The sequence below is a fragment of the Candoia aspera genome, chromosome 6 (genome assembly GCF_035149785.1).
Source record: "Candoia aspera isolate rCanAsp1 chromosome 6, rCanAsp1.hap2, whole genome shotgun sequence".
Lineage (NCBI taxonomy): Eukaryota > Metazoa > Chordata > Lepidosauria > Squamata > Boidae > Candoia > Candoia aspera.
Genome location: NC_086158.1, coordinates 50,296,261 through 50,320,570, shown reverse-complemented (window position 1 = coordinate 50,320,570; position 24,310 = coordinate 50,296,261). Strand labels below are relative to the sequence as shown.

The window sequence follows — 24,310 nt, the reverse complement described above, 5'->3', positions numbered from 1 at the left end:
TGAGAACTTCGGCAAGCTTGCTTGTATTATATAGTTATAATGCTGAAAATGAGGCTATTTTATTTTATTTATTAATTCAGTTCCTGATCTATTTCTCTAATGTTCTGATATCCTGATAAAAATTATGTTTATGTTATCCACAAATATCTTGATACCCACAAATACAAGAACTCTTGACTCAGCCACTAGTGATTTGTGTTGATTTGAAAAACTTGGTAAGAAAGATAAGTGGTTAACTTCTTAAAGGGACGTCAGAAAAATGTGTTTTGTCTGCTTTTTAAACAAGCTTTTATAGATTGTTGTCCATTTCTGGAGAATATATATGTATAATACTCTTGTGAAAAGAGTATTACATAAACATATAGCTGTTGTGGGGAGATAGGAAATGGAACAGGAGTGGAAGGAAATGGTAAACTGGCAAAAAGAGTCAGTGAGAATGTTCTATTGTTTGTTTGTTTGTTTGTTTAACTCCAGTGGACTCTTAAAATTATATCTACATGGGGATGGCTGCTATAGACCACTCCTCCCACACTTGGACTGCTTTAGAGTCTTTTGCCACTTGGACTTTTTTATTTTTTACTCTTATTTATATTATTTATTGTAATTTTATATTGTGGATTTTATGATTGTTTTAATTGATTACTGTAAACCGCCCAGAGTCCCCCGAAGGGAGGAAATGGGCCAGGACAAATGGGACAAATAAATAAATAAATAAAATGGTAGTTAAGGTACTCAAGGCATTTGTGTATTGATGAATCAGTACAAAGTTATCCTTTGGATTCCCTACTTCTCTGGATGATGTGTTGCAATTCTCAGTTCAAAATGTGTACAATAATACACAAGTAAGAGGAAGTTATGTTTGAAGACACACATATTAAAGCAAGTTAGTACAGAAATAAGTATGAATAATCATGCAGTTTTCCTTCTCTAAAAATTTCAGAATGAAACATAAATTTAGCGAAACCACTTATGTCTACCTAGATGTAAAACTAGAATATATCATATATTCCCACCTATATGTGAATCAGAGTGACCAGGATATGAGCAATTTGTGGCAAAATACACATTCAATCTCTGCATCTTCTTTTTCACCAGGGAAAATCCTGTTCCGAAGAAGTCACATTCGAGATGTAGCTGTGAAGAGATTAAAGCCAATTGATGAATACTGCAGGGTAAGTAACACTTCCTCTTAGATCATAGTGAAAAATGCATAGTATTTATTTATTTATACACATTTTAATATATTGCTTATTCTCTAAAGCTCAGGATGATTTATAGTCAAAACAAACAAAACTAAATGAAGTGATAGAAAATGAAACAATACCCCTTCTAGCTAAGGCTGCCCTTCCACCAACATCATTCAAATGCCCTGTGGAAAAATAAGGTCTTCAGTGCATTCTCAAAAGCTTGGGAGCATTCTGTGACTTAGCAGGCAAGGTGTCCCATGTTGTTGTTTATTCATTTAGTCGCTTCTGACTCTTCGTGACTTCATGGACCAGCCCACGCCAGAGCTTCCTGTCGGTCGTCAACACCCCCAGCTCCCTCAGGGACGAGTCCGTCACCTCTAGAATATCATCCATCCATCTTGCCTTTGGTCGGCCCCTCTTCCTTTTGCCTTCCACTCTCCCTAGCATCAGCATCTTCTCCAGGGTGTCCTGTCTTCTCATTATGTGGCCAAAGTATTTCAGTTTTGCCTTTAATATCATTCCCTCAAGTGAGCAGTCTGGCTTTATTTCCTGGAGTATGGACTGATTTGATCTTCTTGCAAGGTGTCCCATAGTGACATAAATAAAGATACTGAGAATTAATTTAGGAACTTGAAGCTAATGAAACAAATAATAGATTCAGACCAAGCACTGTCTTGTCTAAAATATCACATCTTGGTTTATGAGAGCAACTTCTCTAAAGTCCTTAAAGTTTCAATCTTATCAAAGCCAGAGGACCTCACAGAAGTCAGAGTCACCTATGCTTCCAACAAAGGTCTTGATGCTTACACCAGGCCTCCTTTTCATGCTTGTCTAAAGAACTTTTTGTCTGGCAAATATCCTCCCTAAGTGGTTAGCCAAATATATTTAATAGAAAATTAGGTTAAGGGAGTAGGTATGTTTTATATCACTGGTATATTTAAGGAGCCTCTTTCTCAAAATCATCATGAATTAAACAAAATCATCATCATTTAAACAAAAAAGTAACCCGGAATGAACTCTAAACAAAACTTCTGAAAAATAAGAGAAATTATGAAGTATTTTGCATTTCAGAACATATCTGTTAAATCTGAGAGACTTGTGAAAGTGACCATAGGTAATACAGATTTTATCATAAGAGAAATCAAACCATTTTTGGATTTGTGATGTATTACTTGTTATAGGATCTTGTGCCTTGTCCGGAGGCGATTTTTGACCTCTAGTTACTCATCTGAGGATGCCAACTTTCTGAGATTGAAGTTGGTGATCCTACTTATCTGGCAAGTTGAATAAATAACATAAATATAAAGGAATCTAGATATCCAGAGAAATGCTTATAGGTACCCTTGGCAACAGAGCTATAGGCAACAGAGCTATAGGTTAAAGTTCAGATAGGAAACCTATGATCTGGGAGCACTAGTTTAATATTTTATTTATTTATTTTTATTTATTTATCAGATTTATTTAGCCACCCAACTCACAACAAGTGACTCTGGGTGGCGTACAACACACTTAAAAACACGAGGTTAATAAATACTAAACAATTATTATTATAATAATAATTAAAAACATTAAAAACTACAAAAAACACAAATGCATTTGGTATTCTTGGAAAGTGTAATTTACTATATTAAATATAAATTGTGACTTTAGAAACAATTAGAAAGGCTTGCTGACTTTCACCCGTTTACAGTCTCTTTGTTCACCCATTTCAATTGCATATTTGGGAGTAACTATGTACCACAACTGGGCTGTTGCGGACTAATGAGGTTCCTTACAGGGTTTCTAAAATCAATTCAGTATGTTTTGTCCAGTTGGATTTCAGTGTAATCAAAACATATTGATCAAACTTTGCAATGGATTTTTAAGAATTTTAGGTGCAAAAAAAGAAATGTTCATGCTAGACAATTCAGCTGGAAAAAGTATATTTAAAATCTTATATTATGCAATCATTATTTATGTGCAACAATTGATTCAGTGGCTGCAAAATGGAGCCCACAGGCTATGACTATATGAACTTCAGCTAAAATCTGCACATTAATTGTCCAGCTGGTAAGTGCAAAATTTGTGCTTCAGAACAGATATTTCTTAGAAGGCAGAAATGCACTGCAAGGCTGTAAGGATAACTCCTGACCCATCCCTCTTATATAATATCCAATTAATCTTGCAATCAGACAGTTTCTTACTGGGTCAGAGTCCTGTCTGAGAAATCATGTTTAGTAGACTTTTGTATTGATGAGGGTGGTTATGACAGTGAATCAAACAATTGCAATCTGATAATTTTACTTCCACCTAGTTTATCTCCTCTGTTAATCTAACTGTCATATGAAAAGTAGTATATTGCTTTCCTATAAGGCAAGCCTAGATTGTCAACAATTCTGTTTCTACCAAATGCTGTATTATGTATCAATTCATTAGGCAATAAGATTTCTTCTAATTTCTTCTCATTAGCTGCACATGTGTGACATTGGTTTGGGAGCAGAGCATAAGGCATGTGTGGAATATGCCCTAAATGAGACAGAGTGATTAGACCAGTTAATTTCACAGCATAATCTGACACTCAGACCACTATGTTTTCTTTTTCTAGTGGATGTAAATGTTCTGGATCCTTTTATATATCATGTATATTTGGCAAATATATGAGGTAAATTTGTTTTCTGGAATGAACAGACCATAAATTATGAATGCAGCTGACTTCCATACAAACTTAGAGCAATTCTTAACAGCACATCATTTGTCTTTTGAACATTTAATTCCCTTCATTTCCACACAAGTTCCTTCCCACTTTTTTCTTTCAGAGCAGAATAAAAAGCAATCCTTGGCAGTTGGCAGTACCTAGCCAACCTTAGCTTATCTTGGAAACTAATGAGGGTCAGCCCTGTTCAATACTTGAAAGGGGGAATGCTTGGGAATTCCAAGGATGTTGGCTAGATTGGACACTAAAACAAAACAAAAAGTCCTGGAAGAAAGCAGAACTTTTTAAGCCGATCAGAATTTCCTTGTGCCCCCTTTTAAGCCAAAACAGAATCAAGGTGGGGTTATCTTGAATTTCTTCCTTCCTTCTAAGGGCTAAGTTTACATTTACTTAACAGGTCTTGCAGTCTTTCTTCCAGTCTATCTCCATATCCCTCTGTAGCTTCATACGGAAAGCAGTATCTTGCTCAACTATGGCAATCTGTAGTCTTTGAGCCACAAATGATCTACAGCCTAATTTCATATTTCCATCAGTCTGTTTAATTGTATTACTGGTAGACTAATGGAAATTTTTATTCCTTTGATCTCTGTGACTTTCATTAACTTTTTAAAAAGCTTTAGAGGCCTCCAGATTCCCTTCTTTCTACTCAAGTGCTAGAGGGATCATTTAGCCTTTTATAAAATGGCAAAGGGGCAAGGCTGCCCTTTTCTCTCAGCCAATCCTTGTCATTTCATTAACCTTTTCATTACAAACATCTGAATATTGTGTGTTCATTTCTTCTTCTGCTGTGCATGAAATAAAAAGAGCAATCTAGTTTTTGGTCATTATTTGCGTCAAAGCTTTTCTCTGTAGAAATGGGATAGCATTAATGGTTTGGGATAGTGTGTTAGATTACCAATGAATGCAATATAAGATATTTCATTTGTAGAGAAAATCTGTTGGGTATTTTATTGTCTGAGAAGGCTCTAGGAAATATTATGGTATAAATGTTTTTCTTCTTGAATTAGCTGTACTTAATGGTTCAAGTACAGCTTTCATTTTGATTACGCATTTTCAGATTGTCTCATGAAGGATTGTGAGTAAGCTATGACGGTATGCATTTTGTCACCCCCTTACGTAACTGGCTTCATAGAACATTTCCCATTTTGTCAAGCTACTGTTTGTTGTGGTGCCCAAATAGCCCAACCGTACTTTGAGCAAGGTCTCTGTACCCTTCAGGAATGGGTGGGATAAAATAAATAAATAAGTCAAGAGCAAGTATTGGTTTGCAGTCCTTGTTTGGTGGGATCTTTTCCATTTTGATGTTATATCAAACTGATTAACAAATCAGTCAGGGAGCATACTGTTAACCTGACAATATAAGAGCAGGGACTGTACAAATTCTTGGTTTTCCAGGCTAAGCCGAGAATGTAAAGGCTAGATGCCACCGAAGTATTTATATGACTACTAGAATTTCTATTTTCAGTCCTTTCTTCTTAGTTATATAGAAAAGGGATTGAGAATAATGGAAATAATATGTCGCCATTCATTTTCAATAGAAGTAAATCAGGATTAAAGCGGGTGGGATTTTTCATCTAATGAGAATGACTGGCTGTAGTAGAGACCTTCCTCTCTTTGTGGAGGCTGTCCATGATATTAAGTCTGTTCTCATTTTTTAATAACCTAAGCCTTAACCAAATCACCAAATTATGATGCTTTGCATTTATTACTTACTTACTTACATGTTTAATACGTTGACATGGCCACCTATCCCACATACATGACTCTGGGCAGCTAACAGTTAAAATAAAATAAAAACAGAGTAAAAACACGACCAATAATTATTTTATTTATTTATATTTCAAATTTCTATCACCGCCCATCTCTCCCGAAAAGGGGACTTAATTAAAAACATAAATGACATAAAATAGCATAAATAGCAGCCAAGAACAACCACAGCATCTCACAATCAATATAACCAAGAAGCAGACTTGCCCATGCTATCAGGGCCCCAGGCCTGACAGCAAAGCCACGTTTTTAATGCCTTGCAAAATACCAGCAAAATAAATATATCTAAAATAGAGTCAGAGAATATAAAATGGTTTACTGCCTATCTATATCCATAATTGAATATAATGTCCAGTGTTTTAACCAGTTTGATGAAGTGGTTAACGCATCAGGCTAGAAACCAGGAGACCATACGTTTAGTCCTGCCTTAGGCACAAAGCCAGCTGGGTGACCTTGGGCCAGTCAGCCCTAGGAAGGAGGCAATGACAAACCACTTCTGAAAATCTTGCCAAGAAAACTACAGGGACCTGTCCAGGCAGCAATCAACACTGACTCAAAGGCACGCACATACACAAAAAGTTAGTTCTTACATTTCTACAGGCAATATTTGAATTATGAAGCAAATAAGATCACTTGTTTAAATATTAAAAAATATCCTTTGCTTGTTTGAATGATTCTTCTTCTTTTAAACATCCAGTTGTGGTGTTGATATGTCATTGCTCAGCCTTTTTAAAAACTCCACAAAACTGAGCAGAGATAGAAACCCTGCAACTCCCAAAATCTCTGCTGGCTGGGATGATAGAACTAAACTGCTCACCACTAAAGTGATGCTTCTGAATAGCATCAGATTGTCTCTTCTGAACTAGAGTAAGAGAAGGGGGCAGCCCTGAATTTGCTTGGTAAGCATGTTAATAAGCTCAAATTTTAAATTTGTTTTTGACTTTATAGCCTGCATTTCTGTTTGTTTAAATAACCAAGCAGCTCACAACAATTTTAAAACATGTAAAATGTAAAACATACGGTAGTAATAAAATTAATGTAATTAATAATTAAAATCAATACCAATTATCAAATTATTATTATCATGAAAAGCCTAACATTTTCTGCAGTTCTGTTCTTCTGTTTACCCACAGGTTTTAGTTAAGGTGATCCTTCTCATCTTTTTATTCTTGTTGCTTCTATGTTTAACTTCTCTCTCTTCTTTAACAGGCGCTGGTAAAGCTTCCACCTCACATCTCACAGTGTGATGAAGTCTTTCGGTTTTTTGAAACCCAACCAGAGGACCTAAATCCACCTAAAGAGTAAGCTTCTGTTGATTTGTGTTGCTGTTCTATGGGAGGAAGGAAGGAAGCTAAAGGTCAATATATTTTATCACATCCAAAAGATGGAAGAGCACTTAGTTTTATTTTATCCTTTTACATCAGAGGGAAATGGGCTTGTAATTTGACAAATATAAATGAGGAATATACGTGTGTTCATTGTGCAAGAAGAAAATTCAAAGAAACGTGGCATCTGATTCATCATAGGTCAAAGAGAGACCTTTTCTCGCTTTAGTGATTTGCAGAATCATTATTTGTTATATCCTGAGGGAAATCCTGCCAGTTAACAATAAACTTATAATTACAATCAACTTTCCTGGATGGATTCATGCTCAAAGATGGTATGCAAGACTTTGATTATGAGCCGTGTCACAAGTAATTTCCAAAAAACTATTTTTTGGAAGCAGAAAGCAAAATCAGTCAGGGAGAGAGCAGATCCTGTTGGAGACAGAGCAGAGCTTCTGATCCCTGATCCCAATATTGCATGTAGTAGTTATAGGTACATCCTGCAGGCTGTCGGCAATTTACAAATTGCTGTTGTTGGGGATTCTGAAAGGTTTTACAAATAATGAAATATGTTATCTAGTTTACAGAAAGAAAATGATGCATGGAGATTTCCTAAACCTCTATAACAAGGGTACAAAAATATAGCCTAGGAGCTGCATTCTGTCTATAAGACATCCTCTTCTCAGTCCCGGAACACACCTAGAGTGTTGAGCTCAAAGGTTTTGGCTATTTTGGTGGGGGAAGGGGAGGTTTGAGGAGATTGGAGCATCAAAATGGGTGCCAACCTGGCAAACTCTTAAGGCAGCCATTTTCCTCTTATAACTCCTCATTCCCTAGTGAATCCTGTCCCAACTACTTTTGGAGTATGGTCCTTGATATATCATGCAAAATTGGTTTGGCACTTGCCTAATAGCAATATAAGGTAATTTATGTCAAGATTGTATTTATTCATTTATTTATTTACAGTATAGAATGGCATACAACAATACAAAGAGATTTGCAACACAGCAGAACTCCTCAGAAAAAAAAACACAACTAAACACTAACATGTTTACACCAACATGTTTCACCTCATAGGATGAACTACTCTAACATCCTTGCCCAAACACCAAAGGGAACAGCCAAGGGTTCAAGGCCTTCTGGAAGGCTAATAGGGTTGAGGCAAGTCAGATCTCAGGGGATTATATTTTAGTCCAGAATAAATAAACAAAACCAGCAGTCACCTACTTTTATCACCAAATCGTACTGCATATTGTAACTGTAATTTTTGCAGTTAGTAATTTGGTTCATGCCCTTCTTCTAACTTTCTATGATAAATTTCCTTAGCTCTTGAACATTAAACCCCTTTAAAATGGAAACTGTATTTTGATCTTAACTGCCATTAGGTATACAGAGATAGTAAATTAGTGAACAGAGAAATAACCTTAATAATATCTTCTTTCTTCAAATTGCAGTGATCAGCTCTAAGTCTTTGGCCCTGTTTGGTTGGGCATAAATGCCTTACATAAATAAAATAATAATCAGAAATCCACATATCCGTGTGATTTTTCTCTAATGTAACATACTTAAATTTTTGGGACTGCAACTCCCCAAATTCCCAGCTAGTATAATGTTCTCTGTAACCAAGGTTTTTTTTTTAATATAATAAAGTATGCTTACTCATATTTGCCTGTCAGTAAGTCAAATACTACTTCCAGAATTTCATTTTTTTGCTTGTTAATCTGATCTCTGTTTCTAGCAATGTGCTGTAATTGCTAAAGATCTGAAAGATTTTGCTATGCTACAAAACAGAAGTTATATTGATAGCCCAGTTGGGTAACCTCTGTTTTTCTCCAGGTCATGAGGAAGACATCACCCCCCTTACTTAATATTTCTATGTAATTATTTTTACAATGGAAGTAGAACAATTTCTCCAATGCATCCACCACATTGAATCAATTGCAGACTTTTTGCTTAGCATTGGATAACTTTTCAGTCAAGCAATATATTTTTTTAAAAAATGTATTTAGAAAGTGTGTTACTCACTTGCCATCAAATTTAATTCATGTGTGGTTATAGTAGAAATTGCTTTAATGGAGCATAGTATACAGAACAGTGAAAAAGTTGCAGATGAAAGTTCCCGCGTTTTCCCCAAGTTAAACAACCCAATGAATATAAACCCTTTCTCAGGCATTCAGCCCCCCTCTTTGTGCCAGTCAGTTCAGTTTCATGCAGATGTCTCCAGCAGCTTGGCAGCTTGACCTTGGATACCAGAGATAGTCCAAACAAGATGCTTTCACACTCCTGGCATGTTCCCCTTCGGTTCTACTGACCCGCAAGTCCCAACACATGTTAACTTCATTCATACATGCGAATCCAATCAGATGTTCTGGGAACATTGATTGGGGAGCATGACAGAAAGATGGAAATGACAGGTGCCCTTTTGCCTGGCATGGGAAGAAGATCTCCTGTAAAGAAAGTTGCTGTAATGTAATATGAAGTATGTATTAATCATATGTAAGCTTATGCAAAACTATTGGGTTAATAGATGAATTATTTAAACTCATACAATTAATTAACCAACATTTCTATTGATAGCTCTGTATTTTGTGCGTGCATCTGTGTATATGTATGCATGAGAAGGCTTCTTTTCTGAAGGTTATGGACCATAATCTATTTTGCTGATCCAACGTTGATTGGCTGGTTGATGTTTTTCAGCTTCCTAATCTAGAGCTCAGAAAGATTGGCTGGCCCAAAGTCACTCAGCCAGCTTCCATTTGTAAGGGAAGACTAGGACTTGTGAATCTCCACTTCTACTCTGCTTCAAATAAGAGCTTGATTCTTTAAATCAGTAAGAAATTCCCAGAGAGTACAGCTATTGGCCATGCTGGCTTGATAGTTTGGGGTCTGTGATCTCACCTTATCTTGAGGTCCATTGGTTGGTGAAGGCTTTTTTAAAGAGTATTGTATAAAATCAACTATATAAACAAATGTTAGCTACCTTTTGGTCTGCACTGAGTGTCTTGAAAAGTGCTTGATAAAATCACTGCTACACCATCTGTCTTTCAGCCTGTCTGCACTGATGGCTTTGATGCACTCTGTTTTTAGAAATACAAACAGCAGATCAAATAACCTCATGTTTTGACTCAAAATGACAGGCAGGTTATTGAATTATCAAGGCTTCTGATTTAATTGAAATTTCAGAGATAACCTGAGACCTTCCCTTAAGAACCAAGGGTCAGCTACCAGAGGAATTGCCATTAGAAGTGTGATCATGTAAGAGAAGGAACAGTTCTTAGAGGGCTGATGATTGAGAGAATGGCCATGACAGTGAGCGAAGCAGTCAACCCCAACTGGAGTTAAGGAAGGGAAGGTCAGGAGGCAGATGGATCAGAGAGGTGTTCAGGTTACTAAAGAACAGGGTGAGAATCAGAAGGGTAGCTAGTGTTTTATGTAGAATATTTTGAGATCTTTAGAAGCACTAAATAAAATGTCATTTGGAATCTGTGATAAATTCATGTGGCCCATTCAATATAGATAACACTTTCAAGATTGCATTTCTAACTGAAATACATTTACTCAGTAGAGATACTATTCTGAAATTAGAGTGCCCAGGTTCAAGCCCTTCTGATTTATTTTCAGTTGTGGTTATATAATGACATTGAAGTTTTAACCTAAGCCAATGAGGGACAGCTAAGATGTGTATCACACCCTAAAAGGCTTCAGCATCCTTCCTGGAAGGTCAGCTTCAAAGCAATGTGGCAAACCTCAGGTTATTACATACGACCAATTGCATTTGCTTTTAATTACAGTCTGAAACATCATCAACCTACCAGTGGAAGCTATTGCTAGTCTTCTGATCTTTGAAAGGAAACTGTAGGCTTAAAGTTAGAATCAAAAGCAAATACTTGTTGGATTACTGGGGGCAGAGAAGAGCTCAAATATCTTGGAGGAAAGAACAATGTATTGAAACATAGAGTCAATAGCTTGAAAGTTCTTAAAACCTATCTTTCCAAGGGACAGCACTATTGTGCTAATAAAATAGTTGTGAAAAAAGGGACTCCTTTCATCATGTGTGTGAGTTCTAACTTGACGTGATTATCAAATACATGTTAGTGTATGGCTAAAAAGTGATTGACTAGTTTGTGGCTCAGGTGATGTGAACCTGTGTCATTGGGTTAATTCTATAAAATACGTTTCAGTTAATTGGAGGTTAGTATGTTGCACAGATATGGCCATTAGGACACACTACATCTGTGCAAAATAGGTAGTAGGCTATAAAGAGTGCTTGCGGTTATTTGATCCTGCTCCTTTGTCAAATCCCATTAACTACTTCAGGATTTTCACTTTCTTTTAAGGCATTTTTTCCTTTCCTTTTCTGTGTCTTTCTCTGGCATATATACATTGCATCCATGAGAATTGACATGCTGTTCTTTCTTTCCAATAAACTCTGGCAATTATAGTTCTGGGGCTAAAGATCTGAATACTCAGCAAATGATGTTACCCTTGAGATTTGAGGAAAGCAGCATTACCATCACTTTATTCTTCCACCATTAACTCAGTTAAAAGAAGAGATGGAGAGGTAAACCTTTTTGTTGTACTTGTGGAAATCATTAAAATTTCAAAACTTCAACTGGCCATGAATTGTCCTTTAGAGTAATGTCCTTAACAGTCTACTAAATCCAAGCATTATGTACTATAAATATTAATGCAGATTAAAAACACACTTTGGGTATGCATAGTGTGGTAGAGGAAATGCATTGCAAACATTCTCCTTCCAATTTTTTTTCAAGTAATTCTGGCATAATAAAATTTTGGGTAAATATTGTGCTTCAAGTGGCTATGAATTTTAAATCAACTCTTGGGTATGAATGTTGAATATAAACACATACATAGGCACCCTTGCAAGTGTGTGCAAGCCTTGCCATCAGTCTGTTATTCTCACCTGCTGAGTGCAGGCAGTATCACAACACAACTGAACTCCACTCCTGAAGCCTTCTTTAGACAGCCCAGAAGCATAAAAAAAAAGTTTCCACTGTTCTTAAAACCCTTTCAGTGGATAAACTGAGCCCATTTTTCAGGCTGTGATGGTACTGATGTAGTTGCAATTTGTTCTCAGAAGAATCATGAAAACTGAAAAATAGATTGTGAAATTAAGTCCAAGGAGATTATATCCTGCTAGGTACTCTGTTACCTTATAATTGTCCTTACTGATCTTGTAAATGTTGATGGAGAGGGTTTTTTTTTTCTTAATGTAAGAATCTCCATGGAGAAAGGAAGGTATACCAGTGGCAGCAGCTATGACTAATCTAAAAAGCCAAATAGGGTTAGCCTTGGCTGGTTATTATTTGATGGGAACCTCTGAGATATCCAGGGCTGTAGTCTAGACTAGGATTTCAAAAAACATCTTGGAAGAAAGCAGGGGCAATCCAGTCCTGTAGTTTGTAAGTCACCAGCTGCCGAGTTTGACTCTTAGGCAACTTTATTTTTGTGGGAAAAAAGTATGTTGTTGCCATTTTAGGAGGTATCAGTAACTAGGCAAAACTGTGGGCCTTAAATTCATTGAGGAGTTAGACCAAGGCAAGCAACTTTTTTACAGATACAGTTTTCGCCATAGCAGTGACCAAGGGACATCATGAGAGGAAGCATGGACTGAGTTTTCTGCCTTTTTAAAGGGAGGGCTTTTGTTTTTAAAGTTAAATAAGTATGTTAAACATATTTGTATGTGTACACACACAAATAAATAAATAAACAAAAATCACATGATCCAAAATAGATGTTTTGCCCCTGCATTTTGGTGGTGCAAAGGTTTACTTATTTATTTTCATTTATTTGGATTTATTAGCCATCCAGCTCCAATGGACTCTTCTTTGAGAGGCAGCAAAAAAAAAAGGAGAAAAAGTTGGAATCCACATGGAGTGTGCAACTGCAAATGTATGAGAGCAGGCAGTGGAAAAAGAAGTAGCTCAGTGGGAAGCAGGGATTCAAAGGCCATGTTCAGCCTTTAGGGGGACAGTTTAGGGGGACAGTGCTTGCCTCTTCCAGATAGAAATATGAGGGAGTGATTGGATAGGAGGTTATGATGCTTGCAAAGGATAAAGACTTTTCTGCAAGTTTGTGCTTCGGTGTTTCTGGCTTAGGAAAAAGGAATATTTTTTGAACATTGCCTTAATCTTATGGGATAAACCTTCTCATCTATTATTTCAATGTGTTTCTAATTTCATGGACAGTTTCACCTCTTAGACCTTCAGTTTATAGCACCCCCTCCTTACCAAGGTCTTCATATATGGGAAAGTAAATAAAAAGACTAGGAATATTAAATGCATCCTAATCTCATGTTAGAACAAATGCTGTGTTTGCACCCACGAGACATTTAAGCTAAATTTGGATATATGAACTATGCTCTATGGGAAAATACTTTCCTGTCCTGCCCCCAACTATTTTTTAAAAAGTGCTTGGAGACTTTACTTTTGAATCTATATCTATGTCGTCTGTATCTATAGATATATATATGCAGAGTAAACACAAGGAGTACAGATGGTCCTCATTTAACGACTTGTTCAGCGACCATTCAAACTTGCAATGGTGCTGAATGAGTGGTAGTTACAACCAGTCCTCGAACTTCCAGCTGGCACAGGGCCCCTGCAGTCACGTGGTTGCAATCTGGGCACTCAGCAACCAGCCCAGATTTCCGAACATCGCAGCATCCCACGGTTACACGATTGTGATTTGCGACCTTCCCTGCGGGCTTCCCACAAGCAAAGTCAGTGGGGAAGCTGGCAGGAAGTTGGAAGTTGCAATCACAGGAGGCCCTCACTTAATTTTCGAAGCAGCCCTTTGAAGGGGACTGCTGGAACTTCCATTGCCAAGTGGTGCAGTCATGTGTTGTCGTGCTTTCTGAGCACATCACTTAGCAATGGAAATTCTGGTCCCAATTACTGTCTTTAACCAAGGACTACCTGTAATCTGATTTTTACTGTATTCCTCTCACATCATTTCTTTTCATTTTATGTACCTAACTTTTTTTTTATCATGGTTCTAATGATGTTAGTATGCCTGAGTGTGATTAACTCTGCAGAATGGGTACACATGACTGAAGTTTATAAATATTAGTAATATAGTTAGTATAGTTAATGCCATGATGATTTTGAAAAAAATGGTATAGAATTTCTTTGGCTAATTAAAGAAATCACAAATGGGATTAGTGGAAAAAAGATGGCAAAAGAATAGCACTATGTCTGCCAGAAAATATCTTAGTGGTGTTCAGTTTCTAGGGCGGTCCTTCTTTAAAGAAAGCAAGAAGTTTTAAAGCATCATTAGCTGAAAGGCATTGATAGGAGTGGCACTGCTGATAGAAGTCTCAAGTAAATTACAAAAGCTAAAACTCAGATTGCTTATAGAGATTAATTTGTGGCAGAATTGTAATCTCAAATGTTCCCAAACTAGTGGTTGTTCTAACAGCAATTTCCATGTTTTGCCCGTATTCATAACTGAGGGCCTTTCTCATATGTGGTAAGTAGTGTTGAATTCAAATGGGTATTTTCTGAAAGATCTTTGCAAATGAAATATCCCTTTTAGCGTGAACCTTCCATATGCAACTAATAATTGTTTGACATACTTATCACATGAGCTGAATTAGCTCTATTTAACGCAGTGGTGGACAATTCATAACCCAGAGCTTCATATGGCTCTGAACCTACTTTTGTATGATTCTCAGAGTTTCATCCAACTGAATTTTGGTTACCAAGATGCTGATAGTTGGTAATCCACTTTTCTGTAATTCTGAGATATGAAACACTCTAAAGCTGTGATGTACTGCTAAAATATCACAGTTAACAAACAAAAGAAAAAGCACATTACCCATCAAAAATCCTAGAAAATCCTAGCCCGCCCACCCAAGAGACTCAGACCCATCACTTTTCATTATCATCCCAACTTTTATGACTTTCCTCAATCTAGTAGTTTGCCCATAGCACCCAAAGATTGATCTCTTATGTCCTAACACCCAAAGAGAATATTATGCATGGTAAATATATTTCAGCATTATTGAGCTGTCACATAAAACATATTAGAGCTTTCCCAATGATCTGTATTCCGGGTGACCTACATTCTGATACATTAATGATTTATTTAGTTCACATACTAGTCACTTGTCTACCATCCTGGGCAACATGGAAAATGTTGTGTGATTTGGCTTATATGCATTTTCAAATTTTGCATGTTATAATTCAAAATTTATTTAAGCTGAAAAGGGAAAGGAGCATATTAGACTTGCTTCTGGGGATTAAAGCAATATACAGTTAAATTTCTCTTCCTTGCCTTTTTCACTTTCCCATGACCCTGAATGGGGGTTGTGGATTACTATTTTTGTAAAAGTCTTTGTGGGGCAGAGTTTTAATGCTGCACTATATGTGTTTAATGATGTCCATATGGATTTGTGGGCATAGGAATTAAATACATAACAGCTCCCAATGCCATAACATGGAAGTAGAGCTCCAATAGTGCCTGCATGTAGACATTAAAGGGTTATTAATACAAATGAACACTTTAAATAGAAAAACAAATTTAGCAGCACAGACTTGGCTTCCAGCCCATCTCTGAATAGCAGCAAGGAAAGAGAGGTTTGAAAAATGTGGTCTTGGCTTGATATATGAAAATGAACACCTTTTGCGCCATCCAAGGCTGTTTTCACGAGATACCCCGTGCTTTTCAAAATTTCAGCCTGAGTACAAGCCTAATGATGATGATGGGAGGAAGGAGGTGAGACTTTGCAAACATATTTAGTCAAGAGCTGAACCCTTCAGTTGAAAGTTTCAAGGGAAATTGTGACATTTTACTCAAAAGCATTATTTTCTTTGGCAGAACCTTCCAGAAGGTTACATCTTAATTTGTCAGAAAGCAAGATGTGCTTTGCTTCTAGGCAACCCAGGAAAACAATAATGTGCACTATCTGAATGTGATCTAAAGAAAGTTGCATTTGGTCTGCATGAACTATAGAGTGTTGTCTTCTAATAAATATTAATTGTGAATATATGAAATAATATCTACATTAACAATATAGGCAGTCATGAATACACTGACTTCTCAAGATCAGCTTTATTATCTTCAAGACTTCATATTCTCTCTCCTTTTCTGCCTTGGCAGCAGAACTTGACACATTGGTTGTGCTCACAGAAGAGAAAAACCTAAAAAGTTTAATTATTGTTTAGGTCATATGCCTTCTTCATAAATGCTCAAAGCTATTAAGGAGAAGATTCCCACTTGCCTATGGTCTTTCTTATAACTGCCACCAATTCTTAATTCACCTAAGATGTTTAGTGAGGATAACTCCAGGATCCATGGGTTTCTACCTGTAAGTGGACAACTGCCAGCTTATGCTGCAAACACTGCTAAGTTTGTTCAGCCTGTTTATTTTTCATTTGGCGTCCCCCGGCCAAAACACATAGCAGGAAAGACAAGTATAACAAACTGGCATGTGATAATTCTATATAGGTTGAATCAAACAAAGTAATCAAAAAGAAAAAACAACAATTTTCTCAATAAACTACACTAGAAAATATGAAAAGATATCTACTTGTAAGGAACAAGGATTACTTATAGTGTTCAGAGGACAAGGTCGATCAAATTTTACTTCTATAGAATGGGGTGGGGGAAGGGAAGGGAAGAGATGGATGAGGGCTGTTCAATAATCCTTCCCTTTGATCCTCTGGACATTGCAGGCCCAACACATTTACAGACAGCAATGGACCATTTACATTCTTCAACAACAGGAAAGTAGAACTGAGAAGTGTGAATTGGAAGCAATTCCAATTTAATCTTGGTAGACAAGATCCCTTGGGGATAAATTCCAATTTGAAAAATGTTTGAAATACATGAGCTGTGGTGCTATGAAGTAGGGGAAATGAACTGTTGTGCATCTGTAAGGTTGTGTAGATACAAGGATCATTTTTTTACTTTTCCAGCAATTATCAACAGGGTTAGCCTTGCTACAAAGGTGGAGGAATAAGTGAATGCAAAAACTGCTGTTAGAATAACTTTTTAAAATATTGGTCCTAGTGAGAACGAAGTATTCAGACACCGTGTCAGATGATACATTAACTTGGACTAGCACTAAATAATTTGGTTTAAGTTATAGGCTTGCATGATATTTCCATCTGAGCCAGTTTGGTGTAGTGGTTAAGGCACTGGGCTAGACCTCTCAGGCAATCTCCGAAAATTGGATACGATTGAACGGAATTAAAAAAAAATCCATCTAGGCTTTTTTCCTGACCAGTGGCATGCTATTTTGTATGTTCAAGATGGCTTTATGAAAAATCCAAATTTCTACTCATTAAAACAGTCTCTGACATGTATGTCTAGCATTTTATGTGAATTTAGAAAGAAAAGCACAGTATCACTACTAGCCAGAAAAAGCTTACAAGACATTCCTTGAATAGTATGTGGACATCTGTTCTATCATGGGCATGCCAAAAACCTGCTTGTTTTTCTTAGATTGGTAGAAGCTATTTCTGATATTGGGTGGAGTTGTCCTTCAAAGCTAGAGGTAACTGTTTAAAACCATGCAAAACATACAGCGTAAGATTGTTTCTGCTTTTCCCCCCCTCCAGTTTGAAACCAGATTCTACATTAGTGCTACTTAAAGTTGTTAATGAAATTGTTGTAGCCCCATTGAGTGAGCATACATAGGCAATTAATAGCAATATGAGAGAAAGACACCTGCCCCATTTCTGGTCACAGAAATTGATAAGAAAAGAATAGAACATGGGTGAGTCTTCCATATATTCCATGCATAATCAGGCTAAAAAGCAAGCTGTACAGTTCTGATTACTCTTGATACTATTGCTTCTAAAGCATGAGATTTAAATTTTGGACTGTACCACTTCTGACATCTAGTGGGAAGTAACATATTCTTCAGTGTCCTTCTCCATATATAAAAAAAATAACTCCCTGAATGTAGTGGACTGGCACTCAGAAGACAGAGATAAAGAGATTTAGAGTAACCTCTTTTCCCAGTTAGCAGTTTTTCATTTTAAATCAAATAATTTGATGTTCTTCACTCCCTTTTTAAATTTCCTGAGAGTGTCAATTGTACTGTGTTTACTATCTGGGTGATCTTCCCCTTCTATCATTCCTGATGGTCCAAAGCTCCTGCCTTTTCTTCAGCTGCTGTCACTGGTTGCAGATGATGTTTTATGCAAATCTGTCTCTCATTCCAAGTACTAGTGACTGTGAGTAAGAGACGTTGCATGTAAATATGCTTTGTTTTCTGTGTGCTGGGATGCACGGCCCAACTTTTAACAAACACAAAGCCACTTTGTATACATTAGTTAAACAGCTGAGTACTTCTCAGTTGTTCTTTTAAAGAAGGACAACTACATGCCTTAACTCTCATGTAAGTAAATCCATTGACATGTTCTGTGTTGGTATAGATGTTATACATATGTTTGTTTGTTTGTTTGTTTGTTTGTTAGATAGATAGATAGATAGATAGATAGATAGATCCTACTTAATAATGAAACAAAGTGTGGAGCTCTCTTCTGTCATCAACTTAATTATATTCATAAAATCCTCTGATATGATCTTGAAGCTTTCTTGTTATACTGTTAATTAGCAAATCTGTATCAAATGTTCATCTTCAGCTACTTAGAGAAAGTTTATAGCTAAATCAAAGAAACTAACAAGGAATCCTAGACTATAGTTCTTTGAAAAAATTAGTAGTTCTTAACAGAGCTTAGCAGCACAATTCCATGTATGCCTACTCAGATAAGCAGTGTCATTTACTCACAGGGAAGTTTGCATAGGAATTAAGCCTTATTTCTGAAATAGCTGAAACGGAGGTATTTAGTTACAATTAAGTTTGCCTGATAACTCATTTAGATGTTGTTGGAAGTTTGACATCCACTCTTTTCCAGTTTTCCCGTTACTCATTAAGCAAAGGCAGTAGCAGTGTCTTCTAGGAACAGTGCTCAACACATTTTACCCATGAATTATAGTAAGTAGTATATTTGGGAGTGGCTGGTACAATGATTTCTGCTACCAAATGAGCTGGTAAAATGTTTGTATTTGCCATTTACACATCACTAAGAAATACTTTGAGAAATAATATAAAACTATCCAGTTCACCCTTTTGAGGAATAAGGCTCAGTTGCCACATACTACCTTTTATTTTTGATATAGGACCTTATTTTCTTTCAGTTATCTAACACAGATAAATTGAAAAGTAACATTGAGCTACACAACAGTTTATTCCAGAGTTTTTGAATCACTTTGGATGATAATATACCTTAAAAATATCAATCCAAGCACATTTAAATAATGAATAGAAAGCAGCAGGATTCCTAAGTACTATCCTAAGGTCAAATTGCCAAGTCTCAAATGTAGGCATAGTCCTTTGGTGCCATTTCCAGTGAAGTAGTAATCCATTTCTCTCAGGTATAAGCTCTGCTTACCTAGAAAGATATTAAGAATATTAATTCATGAACTCACAAGGAAGTGGAAGAAATTAGTTGCTTAGCTGCTAGGATACATTTTCCTAGATTAAAAAACCCAGCTATGGCTATAATTTCAGTTCTAAATGACATGGACTCATGTATACCATATACCTTAATATCATATGCAACCTTGTGATAATATTGTCTTCCTAGGGGAAAATGCCATATGCATAGGCTGATTCAAATCCCAGTAGAAGCGAAATCAGTATTGTGAATCATTAAAAAGTTTCTTTTCAAGGAGAAGAATCAGGAAGCTGGGCAACAGTACTGCATATGAGAAATCATTTCTTTCTCATCCCATGAGGAAAAACCAAGTCAATGCAATTTCATGTCTCGTAATATCATGAAAACTTGTGATTTAGACTAGAGTCTAAGAAGAATTTTAGTCTGCAGGAATGTTTGCAAACTTTGGGAAGGTTCTCCAGGAAATGTTTGGGCCTAACCTAAACAGATAGATTTTATCTTCATTGTATGAACAAGATTAACATGTAAACAAGTAATTTTAGTGCCTGCTTTTATAACCTATTTTTTCTTTAAATGTCATTTCAAATTGCTGTTGGGTGAAGCTGTAGATAGTCATACCAGCATTCAATATTTAGTAAGGGCAGCATAGTTTTAGTTTGTTTTTAACTTGATTTTTACTGTGTGTAATTTATTTTATTGTTAATGTTGGGATTCTTCCATGATGTTGATTGATATAAAGGTTTTATTAATATTTAAGAAAGAAATACTTAAGAGCTGCTGTGTGCATTTGTAAGTTTGAGAATATGTTCTGGTTGCTGTCATGAGTACTGTGGGGAGTGATTTGGACATTCTTAGAATGACTACCATTATAAGCCTGGCTAATCAGAAAACCTCCATATGCCTATGGGGCTGCTTTCATCCCTGCAGATAATTTTTACTACCCCAACTTACCTTTGTCTTTTTGGGTAAATTGGCTTCTTTCTAGTATTAGTAGTTTAGCTAATTTTCATAAAATGCAAGGGAAGTAAGAAAGGACAGTGTGATAAATTCAGGAAAAGGAGTCCTGCAAATAATGCTAATTTAGATCCCATTTGGTTATATAATCAGCATACACAAGCCCTCTTTTCACACTCTAGATGTGTTGAACTACAATTCCCATTTTCCCCAGCCATTATGAAATTATATTCCAACATGTGGACGACACTTAGAAAGGCTGCAGTATATGCTTTCAAGTTTTTATACATAACCATGAGAATTTTTTTAATTAAATGAAATCTGAGGTTGTCAAGCAAAATCAAATTTAAATGAAAAATGTTGATTCTGTTGCAAAATACAGTCATAAGAAAGAAAGCCTGTTGGCATAGTTTTTGTTGCAACAAGTTTTTAAAAAGCCAAACTTACAAGAAACAGAGAAAATAACGTTTGGGTCAACTGATCAACCATGTAATACCCATATATTAAGTCAAAAAACAGATACTCTTTTGTATGTCCTTTAGATACAGGGAGGAGTGATTGAATATGATTCATGCATTTGATGGTAATCATTTTGTAAGCTCTGTCATACCACCAATGAAATTTCAGATCTCTCTTGCCTGCATTTAATATACTTTTTCCCAAGTTGTGACCTTGTGGATACCAACTATACCTCAACAGAAAAAGTAAGATGGACATCTGTGGTCTGCTTATTCTTTTCCATATTTGTATGGCTTCTATGGGACAACCATCCTTTTACAGTGTAAGCCAAAAATGATGTATGTAAATTGTTTCTGAGTACATTCATTTACAGAAGGAATGTTTTATGAGCAATTCCGGATGCTGATTTTCTCTCACTGCTTGAAGGCATGCACACCCATCAGTTTCATAAGGTTGTCTGCAAGCCAATTTTAATGCAATGCAGATTTCCAAAAACACCACCATCAAGGATCCCATTTGCACTTTTTGTCTCTCGTTTCTGAGACAAGTGAGCTTCTACAGTGTTTGTTCTTGTTTTCCCATTGGAAAAACTATATGCTGTATCCGTCACCTGGGTCACTCAGCCCAGCCAGGAAAAACCATTGAATGCAATGTCTTGGCATACCACTCCCATAGGGCATGTAGCCATGCAGTATCCTCCGGAGTTGCTGACATAATATCTTGCACAGGGCTCACCTTAATGCCATCTGTACGGGGTTCACTGTGAAGTGCTGCCAGGCTTTTTAGCAGCTCCCTAAACCAAACGTGATTCTTTTCCAAGCATGATTCTCACAGAGTTCTCTTTAGGATGTTATAAATAAAAGAATCCCAGCAACTGAATTATGTAACATAATCAGTCTGGGAACAAAATCTTGTAAGTGCTGATCTGGTACCATGAAGAACAGAAAGATTTTACTATAGCATTACTATTTTAAAAAAAGTAACCTTCCCCTACAAACTTAGAAGGAATGTTTTGCTAATCACCAGAGAGATCTACACAAATATACATAGACAAATACATGGAGTGGGTAGGCACGCATGCATGTATGTGTGTGTAGGAGGGAATACTAGAAATTTATTTACTTCACTTCATGTAATGAAAGGGGTAATGTTTGCTTGTGAACTTGTGCAGTTCTGGAAACTTTCATGCAATACGCTCAGCAGTTGGCCAGTATGAAAGAATCGTAGAACTGAAAATCATAGAATCTAAGTTGGAGGGAGCTGTTTAGGCCACTGAATCCAACCCCCTTCTCAGTACATGAATCCAAATTAAAGCATTCAAGACCAATAGGTCTCTAGCCTTTATTTGAACACATCCAATTAAATGAAGCCCATCACCCCTCTGGATAATTAATTCCAGTATTGAGACACTGTAGATAGGATCTGATCAAAGCAGAATAGAACTTCCAGTGATTTGGAAGTTATCTTTCTGTTGGTGCAACCTAAAATTGAAGTTACCTTTATTTATTTTTTCAGAAGTACCATTATCAAGCCACACATCTCCATCCTATACCTGTGCTCAGATTCTGACTAGCTTAGATTGAGTAATGTTCAATTAATGGTACTCCTCACAAGCTCTGGACTCACAAGTATATAGAGCATACCATGCTGAAAGCTTTGAGAAATATAAACAGTAATGTCCATATGAAAAAATTACTACTTTTTTTCCCAAGTATATTGAACATGATTAGCAAATTGGAAAACTTTGTGGTATGGTGGATCTCATTGTCTCACCATGGTTTCAGGTTCAGTTCTTAAGTGTCACTGAGTCACTAATGAAACTTTCAAAGTACAACCACTCTGCTTTGTAAACCTGTGTGGACATGCTACTTCCCTTTGCCCAGCAGCTTATTCATCTGAATTGGCGATGCATAGGGGAAATTCCTTCAGAAATTATGCAAGAGAGAGGCAAGCTCAGACAGGTAACATGGGTGCCGTAGTGTTGAATTGTTCTTGATGAGCAGTTATGATTAGTTTCTTGCAACAATTGACAAGATCAATTGCACCTGAAAGAACAAGAAAGTTTTTCTGATGTAATCTAGTATATAATTTGGACATCTTCTGTACCATGTTAAGGAGAACACCAGATTTCTATAGGGTAACTGGAGTGTTCGTTCTACTTCACTGTTCACTGTTATGCTCTGGACATTTGTAATAGTATGTGGGAATGATCTTGGGAGACTGGGCCAAGAGATGCTACCTAGGGAACAATCAGATAAGAGTCAGCATAGTCTGCAGCTGGATAGTGGGTGGGACAAGAGGCTCAGAAGAGACCCACCCTAATTTCTCAGGGGTAATGGAGATGGGAGGAGAATTGTACTGTTTAGACTTGCAAGATCCTGTTGATGTAGCCTTACAATAAAGTAGAATTAGCTCATCTGGTCATGTTTCCTGTCTGGTCCACTGGTAAGGCTGAAATCATTCCTTCTATCAGAAGGACTTATGAATCCAGACAATAGTATTAGAAATGTGGTAGGAAAAAATGTTATGACAATAATAATTACCTCCTGAAATATAGTTTATACTTCTCTATCTACTCTGAAGATCAAGATACAAATTTACTTGTTAGTAATTGTATTACTGTTTTAGGTGGTGTGAGCCAACCAGAGTCATTGGAGGAATGACAGACAGACAGACAGACAGACAGACAGACAGACACAGACAGATTTCATTCTATCAAACTTAGCTTTTGTTCTGACACTACCTACTGCTTTGCTTTGGCTCTGCCTTCTTTTCAGAACCATCCCTGTCATGGAATTCAAAGGCACTCCAAAAAGCTTTCTATACTTTTCTGGTTTTGAATTATCTTAGAAAGATGGGCATTACAGGTATGCAGAGATTCAGTTTGAAGATGATTCAATCAAATCATTCAATTTTTCCAAACTGAATTGACAAGTCAGTTTGAATTGTTGAATCAAACTGAGTATCTCCAAATTTATTTCGAATAGTCTGATGACTTTGGGTACGTACAGAAACATTTTTCCCTAAATTAATTTAAAGGTCCAAATTGATTTGAGAATTTGATTTAGACATTAATTAATTTTCTAGTTCAAATCAGATTTTGCCTGATTCACACACCAGTAATAGGATTAGCTTCTTACCTGCTGTTTTTGGAAGCAAGTAAAACTTATTTCCAGAAAGTCTTTGAAAACTGATTGCTGATTTCTTGTAATTATTTCTTCATTACAAGTAGTCCTTGTTTAGCAACCACAATTGGGATTGGCAACTCAGTTATTAAGCAAAGTGGACACTAAGTGAAACCGTGATGGCTTATGATCTTACTTCAGCTTTCTTTTGCTTTCCAGACCTGTGAAGGTCATTAATGCAAGGATTGGTCATAAAGTTACTTTTTCATTGCCATCGTAACTGCAAACAGTCACTAAATGAGGCAGTTGCTAAACAAGGACTACCTGTCATGAGTAAGGATGGTGAGCAGGGGGCTCCCATCCAGGC

At 36.6% G+C, this 24,310-nt stretch overlaps 1 protein-coding gene across 1 annotated transcript in view; it reads left to right on the top strand.

The window, feature by feature from the left end:
• The window catches only part of SH3PXD2A (SH3 and PX domains 2A), a 259,549-nt gene that overhangs the window by 100,669 nt on the left and 134,570 nt on the right, over positions 1-24,310 (top strand). The window contains exons 4-5 of the mRNA XM_063307115.1: positions 1,096-1,172; positions 6,856-6,947. Coding sequence (XP_063163185.1) covers positions 1,096-1,172; positions 6,856-6,947 — 169 coding nt within the window. The remainder of the gene's footprint in view (positions 1-1,095; positions 1,173-6,855; positions 6,948-24,310) is intronic.